This window comes from Protobothrops mucrosquamatus, unplaced genomic scaffold (genome assembly GCF_001527695.2).
Source record: "Protobothrops mucrosquamatus isolate PMUCROS unplaced genomic scaffold, P.Mucros_1.0 scaffold694, whole genome shotgun sequence".
NCBI lineage: Eukaryota > Metazoa > Chordata > Lepidosauria > Squamata > Viperidae > Protobothrops > Protobothrops mucrosquamatus.
The window spans coordinates 121,838-132,361 of NW_015386977.1; the positions used below are offsets into that span (position 1 = coordinate 121,838).

Here is a 10,524-nt window from a genome sequence, read left to right on the forward strand (position 1 = left end):
TTCTTAGGCACTTTTTAAAAATGTGTATTTCCTTTCACTTCACAATGTAAATTGCTATTCAAAATATAGAGGCACAATGTAAAAGTTTCATCAAGGGCTTTCCCATGAAAATTAAATTTCTTTTGCTAAGCTATACAGGGAATGTGGGTTGCAGAGAAAATATAAGGACAACCTGACTTAATCTTTTTGTCATTCCAGCTGCAAACAATTTAAATGTAATCACTTTTGTGGGCAAGGAGGAGAAAAAAAGAAATACATACACTGTTCCTATCTCTGATAGTCACCCTTTTTGTGTGACAATGTCTTTTCTTAATTAGTTTGTTTTCCATAGGGATCTGCCCCTCCCCAAAGAACTCTATTGAAATCAAAGGAAGTAAAGCAGCTTAAATTGCTGATGGCTTCCTTTTGTGTGGCTCCCAGACATTTGAGAAAATTTGCTAACAAAAATCTAGTAACCTCTTTCCAAAGGCCACTGAAGATCAGATTAATTTACATATTTTCTGTTTATAATCCTAATTAATTCTCCAGCCAGTAGCCCCTAGGCAGTTGTGATTTCTAATACGTGATAGCATGTCTTTTTATTTAAAAAAGGCTGGCAGCATTGGTGAACAAGTTCTGCTTTTGTGGATTCTGCCATTTTTACCATACAGGAAAGTGAAGGCATGGAAATGTCAAACTTTGTTGTTATAAAAATAATATTCTGCAGATCACTTTTTTTCATTAACTACTAGTTTCTGCAAGTTTAATGGAACTTAATCCCATGAACACTAAATACTTAGATACTGGTGCCTAGAAGATTTTAATAAGGTTTTGGAGGCTTCATCATCCCCATAGCTATCATTTATTTTCTTGACTAATAAGCCACGAAAACACAAAACTCAGCCAAACGGTATATAAATTTAATGAATGAAAATAATGAGATGAATATAAGATTAAATTTTCCTTGCAGTGTTGCTTGCCAGTTTGGAGATGACCTCTTCAAAAAATACTTAAGAGACAGAATGAGATGTCCATCTGGGTTTTCATGATTAGATTAGATTAGATAACCTTTATTGTCTTTTTTTCTGTGGGCACAACGGCACACATTAAAAATGAAATTTAGTTGTTTGCTCTCAAAAGTGTACATATACACAAAACACATTTAAAACATACTCTATATAACATATGTGTAGACCTTTACCCTTACATATAAGTAACATATAAATATTAATCGCCGTCCATCTTGAATACATAACAAAAGGAGGAAGCTTTAGAGTTCACAAGGTTAAGACTGTATGGAACAAAGCTGTGACTGAAACTGGATGTTCTGCTTCGGATACCACAGAGCCTCCTCCCAGAAGGTAACAAGGAAAACAGGTCATGAAGAGGATGTGTAGTGTCCCAGACAATCTTGCAGACCCTGTTCAAGCAACGCTTATGTGCTATGTCCTGGATGGAAGGGAGGGAACTGCCAATGATCTTTTCAGCCATCCTCATCACTCTCTGCACCGCCTTCCTGTCTGAAGCAGTGATGCTTCCAAACCAGACCCTGATGCTCTCGATCGTCCCTCTGTAGAAAGTGGTAAGGATAGGGGAAGGAAGATGTGCTTTTCTCATGCAACACAGAAAATGCAGGCGCTGCTGTGCCCACTTCACCAGTGTCTCTCTGTTGAGCCACCAAGCCAGCCTACTTGTTAACTGCACACCCAGGAATTTGATGCTGGTAACCATCTCCACAGGTGAATCATTAATGCACAGAGAAGTGTGACTGTGCCTGCCTTTTCTGAAATTGACAATGATCTCTTTGGTTTTTCCAGTATTTAAAACTAGGCTGTTTTCCTTACACCAGTTCACCAAACCCTCAACCTCTTGCTGTAAGCACCCTGTCATAAATAAGGCCCGCTACTGTTGTATCATCAGCGAACTTCACAATATGGTTGGTGGCAAACAGTCATAGGTCAACAGAGTGAACAGCAGTGAATTTAGGATGCAGCCCTGAGGAGAACCTGTGCTCAAGAAAATGGTGTTAGAAATATTTGTTCCAGCTCGCACATATTGGGGCCTGTTTGTAAGAAAATCAAGAATCCAGTTGCACAAAGGAGTGTTTAAGCCTAAAAGGCCCAGTTTGTCTACTAGATGCCAGGGAATGATTGTGTTAAATGCTGAACTGAAGTTGACAAACAACAAACGCACATGAGTATTCAGAAAAAGATACTGAGGTAATTCTCTTGTTTATGTTTTCATTTGGTTAATCTGACACACAGAATCATAGGGCTGGAAGAGACCTTGCAGGTCTTCTAATCCAGGGGTAGGCAACCTTGGCTCTTTTATGACTCGTGGACTTCAATTCCCAGAATCAGGAATTCTGGGAGTTGAAGTCCACAAGTCATAAAAGAGCCAAGGTTGTCTACCCCTGTTCTAATCCAACCCCCTGCTCAAGGCAGGAGCCTTATACCATCCCAGTCTATTTTTGAAAACCTGTAGTAATGGAGCTCTCACAATCCTAGGAGACAGACTATTCCATTGATTAATTATTCTCACTGTCAGAAAATTTCTCCTTGCTTCTAGGATCTCTCTTTAACAAACTTCCATCCATTCCTTCTTGTCCTGCCCTCTGAGAATAAGTCAATCCCCTCTTCTTTGTAACAGTCCCTCAAGTACTGGAAGACAATTACCATGTCCCCCCCTTCTAATCCTTCTCTTTGATAAGCTAGATATACCTAGCTCCCTCAACCCTTTATCATACAATTTAGCCTCCAGATCCTTTATCATCTTTGTTGCTCTTCTCTGCATATTTTCAAGGATCAACATGAAGAGTAGACCTTTAAAAGCAAACAATGCCAAAAGCAGAATTCTGCCAACTACAGTAATAAACTAGGCTCAAAAATACAAACAAGAGAAAAATGAAAGAAAAAAAATCATTGATGATCAACAAAAGAATCTTCCTTTCAGAGAAAGAAGCTTCTGAGAAACTGCAAAGTAGATTGTGACACAGTATGACTTATTTATTCTAAACTTAATGCTTATTCCCAGTGCTTACACACTGTTCATACCAATCCTAAGAGAAGAGAAATCTGTTCATACCAATCCTAAGCTAGAGAAATCTCAGTACTGCTGTACAAAACAATGTAAGGCCATGTAGTGGCAGTCCTGCAGATAATGGATTAAAACAGACAAAATACAGCCTACTACAATTGAGTTGAAATATAAAACAATAATTTATTTTAACTCCATTTTACTTGTTAATAACTAGTCATGTTTCCCATGAAAACTGCTCTCAATTTCAATACATTCAAATCTACAAAGCTGACAACTACTACAATTGGCATTTCAAATTACACAATTGGTTTTGTAACACCATTAGACACACATGCACATTCGTTCAACAGGCTACAGCCTTGGCAAACTTCAAAACCTTTCAGAGCTGCAGCATGTAGTAGTTGCCTTCTGCTCTTTCAAGTGATACCTACTTTCTTCCTTCAGAAACCAGAGAGAGAGAAGCTGAAAGAGTGTAGCTGTTGGGTAGAGTCCTAAAGAGTCATATGCATAATATTTTCAGTGCCTAGGTATTGCCTGTCCTTGTACATTTTATAGAAAGCTTCCTCCATAGTCTCCATAATTTAACCCAATGACCTATCTCTGGCTATTTTGTTGAAACAGGACTGTAGTTACCCAAATATTTATAGTAATCACAGTGAGATTTTAATACTACCAGTCCAGCCAGCACAATCTAAATTATTCCAATTAGGCTTCAAATCTAAGGAGGTACATCAGGATTTATCCTATCTGCCAGCTGTATTTAGTTTACCTATCATAGGTACCATGATGGACAGGCAAGCCAGTACAACTCCAAAGACACAGCTGGTGTGATATGTTACTGCAAAACGATTCTATGAAGGGTCTGCTAGTTCAGCTAAAAATATTGATTAAAACAGCAATCTCTGCAGAAAAAAAGGGCCTACTAGCAAAGATATATTGCAAAATACTGCCTTGTTAAAAATACATATTTGAGGTTGTCATTGCGTTTCTGCATGTGTAACCTTTTTAAAAATATGAATATATGAATAAAAAGATATTACCTGTGTTAAGTATGATTAATATGTTTTCCTGTTATTTTAAAACACTTTATGCAAAAGGATAACAAGTTACAAAAAAAAGGTACTATTGGTATTCCAAATAAGCTCTGCCTCTTCAGTATTGCCTTCAAAGATTTGGGGTGGGTGATGTCTCTCTCCTCTTTGAAAATGTTTTGAGAAACCCAGATTCTCCATTTGGATGGTAGATCCGATGAACGTGTCTTATATACAAACAAAGAAACAAAACAAGTGTTGCCACATTGAACGAGGCAAGAATCTCTACCCCAACGGAAGGGTTTTACGTATTAGCTTTGGCACAGAAAAATTATACGGTAGTCACTGAGAGGAAAGAGTTGTAAACTTTTGTCCCATCTGGTGATTTTGTGCCATGGGTTAGGAGTTCTTGAATTGTCATCCAATTGTCAAATATCTTTTTGTTTCTTTTCTTCATCATTTTTTTGTGGCTCAGTTCTATGATATTCATTTCCTTCTTGTCCTCAGTCCCTTGTTGTTCCTTCAAGCATTCCAATCTGCTTTGCATCATAAACTCGCGCCGCTTTCTCTGCTCCTTGGCCTTCACAATATGCTGCTTCCGTTCCTCCTTACTCCAGTAACGACCCATCTTCATTTCGCTGATGGCATCGTCATCTGTCGTCATGCCGCTGCGCTCCTCTCTGATCTTTATAGCACGCTCTCGCAGCAGCCGGTCCCTGACTGGCCTCTTGGTGATGTAGCGAGTACCGTCGCTCCTGACCTTGACCTTCCATTCCATCCTGGGTTCACTCTGGTTTGAAGAGTTCCAGTCTTTACACATGCTCACCAAACTCATCTGACTCTGTGCATATTCCACTGCGGACTTCTGTTGGATCAGCTGCATGTAGCTCTGGTAGTGCTGGGCGTGGGCTGGAATATGGGCATGCTTGTATGGAGAATGCTGATAGGAGGACAAAGAGGAACCACTGGCTTTGGGAGCCGGGACTGCGCTTTTGCTTTCTTCGTTAATTTTCATTTCCTTGAATTCCAATGGCTGGCTAAGGTCAGCATCTTTGGGAGGAGTTGGTTTAGTCAGGCCGGATTCCTGGTCTTCTGAACTAGGCAGCAACAGTTTCAGAGTGCCTTCTGCCCCCTCCCTGACTTGTAAAGTGAGCGTGTCTGCTGTCCTACAGAGAGAGTTGTTGGGGGAGATGTCCAACGTGAGTGGTGTGCTTCGGCAACTTTCACCAGTGTTGTATGCACTGGAGCTGTCCTTATCTGATTTTTCTGGCAGCTCAGTGATATCTGAGAGTTCATGTCGGCGGACATCAATGCTGGTATTGTAGTTGCGGAAGCCGCTGTTATGCAGCATCCATGGCTCTCGATACTGTTCCTTCAACTGCTGCATCTTATGGGCTCGCACAATATTAAGACACTCTAGCTCAATGTTATGCAGCTCCTCGTTCAGCATCTCCAGCTCCCTGTCCACACTCTCATGGTCACTTTTACTCATATCCAGAGTACTGTTGTGGCAGTACAGGCTGTAAGGGTTTGTGGATTTGACCTGGCATTTCAGCTCCAGCAGTTCACGAAACCTCTCGCACTCATCCACCGAGATGCCAAGGAAGTCTGCATCTGTGCAATCAGCTGAAATAAATGACTCGTTGCTGAACTGCATGTCACCACTGCCCAGCGTATCCTGGCTATAAGTGAGTTTCTTCTGGCTTCCCAAAGTGTTGGAGGAAGTAATGTGATCATCGCCATTGTTCTCTTGCTCGGAGCTCTCGTCATTCCGAGTGCTGTCATCTGTACGCCCTACGCCACTGTCTTTTTCGTGTTGGTTGGATAAAATGGTTGCCGTATCTGTGGTGCCGCCGTCCTCTTCGTTTTTCTTCTTCTAAACAGAAAATTAAGAACAGGGGATGTTTATTATTATTATTTTTTTTAAAAGCAAAACTATCATGCAAACTGCAGGATTTCTTTTATTAGCTTAATCTTTACGTATGGAATGGGCCACTGTTTATTAAGATCTTCTGGTAAGGAAGGAAGGTTGATTTGGCCTTCCTTCCAGTAGTGGAATGCCATTTACAAAAAGACAGTTCTCCGGGCAGCTAAAAATTAAATCATTTTAGTTTCAGACATAACAGAGCTTGGTTTTTCTTATGAATGCAATCTCAAACTCATGCAAAGCCAAGGTTTAGCTTGTACCGTAGACTTTATTTATAACAGTATTTCTGGTTTTCGCTCAGATCCATTTAGAAAACCAAAATGAAAATGGTAGCTACAAGCCAGTGTTTTCTATGGAAAGGTGTTCACCTAATCTGAAAGAAACTTAAAAAGTTGGGTTGATGGAGAAGATCATCGGAACTAGTGGTAGTTGGGTGAGCACAACTTACATTTGATCAACAGGTGTTTTGTGACAGGCTACACCCACCATATAATATATGCTGTATACCCGCAACCTGAAGTTTGACTAAGTTTCCACAATACGCTCTCCATATTTTCAACATGCCCATAAGACTTTTAGCCCAAAAATGGTTTTTACCTGCTGCAACATATTGGCTGTAAACTGCATTGCTTGATGGTGCTGTTCCTCCAGCATGTCCATATGTAAGTCATCCAGAAAATCATTTCTGTCATCATCCATCCATCCTTCATCTAGCTGTAAAGGAAATAAACCAAACAGGGTTATTAGGAACATAAATTTAAAAATATTATAAATAAAAAAAGGAAAAGGTTTCCCCTGCTCAATCATGTCTAACTCTAGAGGGCAGCGTTCACCTCCATTTCCTAGCTGTACTAAATAACATTTAGCAATGGCCCTTTGGGAAACTTTATGCGTTATTTGGAGTAATCTTGCCATAGAAGTCCTGCTAAGTTTCTTCCATGCTGTGAATCCCAAGTGCAGAATGTAAGCATAAGCACTGCTGTCATCTTGGTTTAGAACAGTAAATAATTCTCCACTAAATTTCCCTCTCAAATTTCAGGATCCCCATGATCCCACTAATTCCTAGAAATAAATTTATTACTGGTACAAGAAAAAAAAATCCAGATGGTTTCTGACATGGACACGTGCAGCAATAATATATAGGGTTACTACCTATTGGGACTGAAAAGTTCAGAGGAGCGCATCCGTTCAGCGATTATGCTTTGCAAACTGTGTTCAGTGAGCTTTTGGAGGTGGTAGAAGAAGCTTCTTGGTCATGTGCAAAATCATATCTTTCAAAATCATAGATTGTACCATCTCACCCCAATGGTATCAGCCCATCCCATTTAGTCCTGCAGAAGGGGCATGCTACAGGGCCCTGTTGGTCAAAGAGTTTTGACTGGTTGGGGTCTAGAAGGAGGTTTTTTCCTGCCATGGTCCTTGCTCTTTGGAATATCTTGCTGCCTAAGATAAGATATGCCCCCCGCCCCCAGCCATCTGGATGGGCATTAAAACCTGGTTCTGCCAGTTGGCTTGGAATCCTTATGGGGGCACTCAATGTTGGAGATGGCTGGCAGACTAACAGAGAAGATGTCATCACTGTATTGACTTTGCCTTTTGCTTCATATCTCTGACTTAATGTTTTAGCGTTTTAAATATTTTTATATTTATGATTTTAATTGTAAGCCACCCAGAGTCACTTTGCAGAGATAGGAAATAAATGCCATTATCATGTGTTGATGAGATGAACCATTGCCTATCCTGTCCACTGAGACCAAAACAGCTACTGCAAATGTAAAATATTATATCTATTGCTATATATTCCCTCACTACTTATTATATAAATAATAATGAAAAATAATAAAATAATAATAAAATACCCAAACATTTTCCCCCCGCATTAACTCTTTGGTATTCCATTTCCTTACCACCAGCACCTTTGAAAAGTCATTCCACTTTGTATTTCTTTCACTATGTGCTACTATTTCTGCAAATCATTTCTTTGTAGCATTCTATCAGGAGAGTAGAACTCGCATATATCAATATATATCTCATATATATTGTTTGTTTGATTAATTTATTAATCAATTATTTCAACTTGTTGTTGGCTCTTAATGTCCACATAGATAGACCTTTTGAAGAATGACTGTCCCTTGGAATATGGCCATTCAGCTTTTCCAAGGGTCCACACACATCTACCTATACATTGGCTTAATATATTGATACATTCAACAATATTTTTTTTACATCTTCATCAACTTCCATCATCAGAAAAGATTGTTTACTGTAAAACATAGATAATATCATATCGGTAACTGAAATATGGGAGAATACCTGGAGAATTTCTGGTCTTGCTATGAGTAAGGAGACATTCTTGCTTTCTTCACTGGTCAGAAGAGCTACAGCTTCTTCTCGATTCTGTATCTCAATTCCATTAATCTGATGAGAGAAAATAATAAAAAAAAACTTCTGTCACCCTCTCCAATCACTTAGAAAGTGCAGCAAGGCATATTTCTAGAAAAACCTGCTGCTATATAGATGTTTTTGACAGATATATTACTCTGATTGTAGACAGAGTATACAATATATAGCTTACGGCATTTAATTTATCAGAACAACCTGCAGCTTCATGAAACAAATAGAACTATCTGAGCTCAATTCTGCATTCCCCAAAACCACTGATTTAAGTATTGCTTTTCATCTTCTTTCTGAATCTCTAAAATGGAAAGAGTTTACCTCACACCCACTGCCTACATTCTTCTTTTGGTTCACCAAAATAATCAAGCAGCTACAGTGTTTAATGTTTTGTGTGTGGGGGGGACCCAGTTCCTATTTTAGGAGCATCTTAACATGGAATGAGCTGATTTTCCATGTCAAGGAAAAATCTAATTTTAAAACTTTGTGCTGGAAAGATAAATACATCTTCTTGCCACATAAACTTTATTGCATCAAAAAGTAATGTGACATTTGGGATTCACGGGACTGTTGTGAGGCTGAATAAAATAAGGATTATAAATCTCTTTGCCTGCTAAAAGTGCTATATGATGGCAAATTCAATAACATTACACCAGTGTTAAGAGACTGTTGGATTATCCCCTGAGGTAGTTTTTCACAAACATAATGCTGTCAAGTAACACTTTGCCTTTCATGGTTGATCTATGAGAGTAAATACAACTGCATTTGGCCTAAAACGGCTCACATCTGCCCTTTCACCAGGAGACTGTTTTGGTGGGATTTCTCCAGGGGGACTTTCAAAATATGATTGGTAAAATCTAGACTGGGGAAGCTGAAAAAATCCCAGAAGACAGCAACAGCAAACCACTTCTGCCAAGAAAATTACACGGATAGGCCCATGGAGTCACCAGAACTGCTGCTCATCTAAAATGAGATTTTAATCTTAGTGGTGTACAAAATCAGAATGTAAAGAACTATGTAATCTCTCAAACCCTGGTTCTTCCAGCAGGATTTGGAATCCCAGGACAATAAAGCACCTTCCACAGTAGGCACATTGTCTGTAGGAGGCTGATCCATTCTCCCATTGCCTTATTTTTATTTGTTTTTAAATAGTTTACACTGTTCCTTTATATATGATTTAAATGATTGTTTTATTGTACGCCATCCAGACAAGAGTCATAGATGTGACATGGCTTGTTATATAAATTTGATACATAAATAAATGCAAAAGTTAATGTATGGCTTCACATAATAGGAAAGATGCTTGGATTAGAAAGTCAATCAGAGTATCTCATTGGGTAATTTTGACCGAGTCTCTCTCTTTCTCTCAATAGGTTTACTTCTGTGGAGAATATTGGAGAAAGGAATACTATACATATGGCTTTCAGTTCCTGGAGGAAAGATAAATATAACTATAAGCAATAAATGAATAAATATTTTGAGAGCTCACTTGAATTATGCGATCACCCTCTCTGATACGGCCGTCCTTTGCAGCAATGCTGTTGGGATCAATCTATAAAAGAACAGAAAGCAGCTATACAACTGTATTCCCATCTACCCAGCATGTGCTTTTAACAATTAACAAATATTTATTTCCCTGTTTCAGGGTAATGTAATTTTTAAGCAGGATTTAATACAGTTTTAAACGCATCAATTGCTGATTTCCCAGACTGTATTGGTTTATAAGTCTACAGTACCTTGGTAGGTAGGATTTAATCATGATTCTTATAGACCAGGTCAGGCACTCCTATTTAATCACCCACTGTATCTTAGGCAGGCATTTGCTTACTGAGGCAACTAGCTAAAGTATAGTCTTCATTTGTTTCACATTTGAATATTGCAGAAAGACCTTTGTACTGTATGTTTCATATGAACATCTAAAGAAAGTTGGTAAAGTATTCAGTTGCACATGTTTACTATCTGCTCTGCAGCTGAGAATCCTGATAGAACAACGTTCACAATTGTGGGACAAGATTGCTGTGGCATTTGTGCTCTGAATTTTTCTCCCAGCAACATCTATTTGCCTGATAAAATCTAGCAGAGTGAATACTCAGAGTGTCCTCTGGAATTTACTCAGTTGCCACCCTTCTAGGAAACCTGTCCCCCCCCCTACAT

General features: G+C 39.0%; 1 protein-coding gene across 3 annotated transcripts in view; it reads right to left on the reverse strand.

The window, feature by feature from the left end:
* Positions 1-4,221: 4,221 nt before the first annotated feature.
* Positions 4,222-10,524, reverse strand: part of PDZRN3 (PDZ domain containing ring finger 3) — a 199,473-nt gene continuing 193,170 nt past the window's right edge. For 2 of the 3 annotated variants that reach the window (XM_015818172.1, XM_015818171.1), the window contains 4 exons: positions 9,860-9,922; positions 8,290-8,394; positions 6,574-6,690; positions 4,222-5,922 (listed from right to left, as the gene is read on the reverse strand). In XM_015818172.1, coding sequence (XP_015673658.1) covers positions 4,381-5,922; positions 6,574-6,690; positions 8,290-8,394; positions 9,860-9,922 — 1,827 coding nt within the window. In that variant the 3' untranslated portion in view covers positions 4,222-4,380. Of the gene's footprint in view, positions 5,926-6,573; positions 6,691-8,289; positions 8,395-9,859; positions 9,923-10,524 lie in introns of all 3 variants that reach the window. The other variant, XM_015818170.1, reaches the window with a different exon arrangement.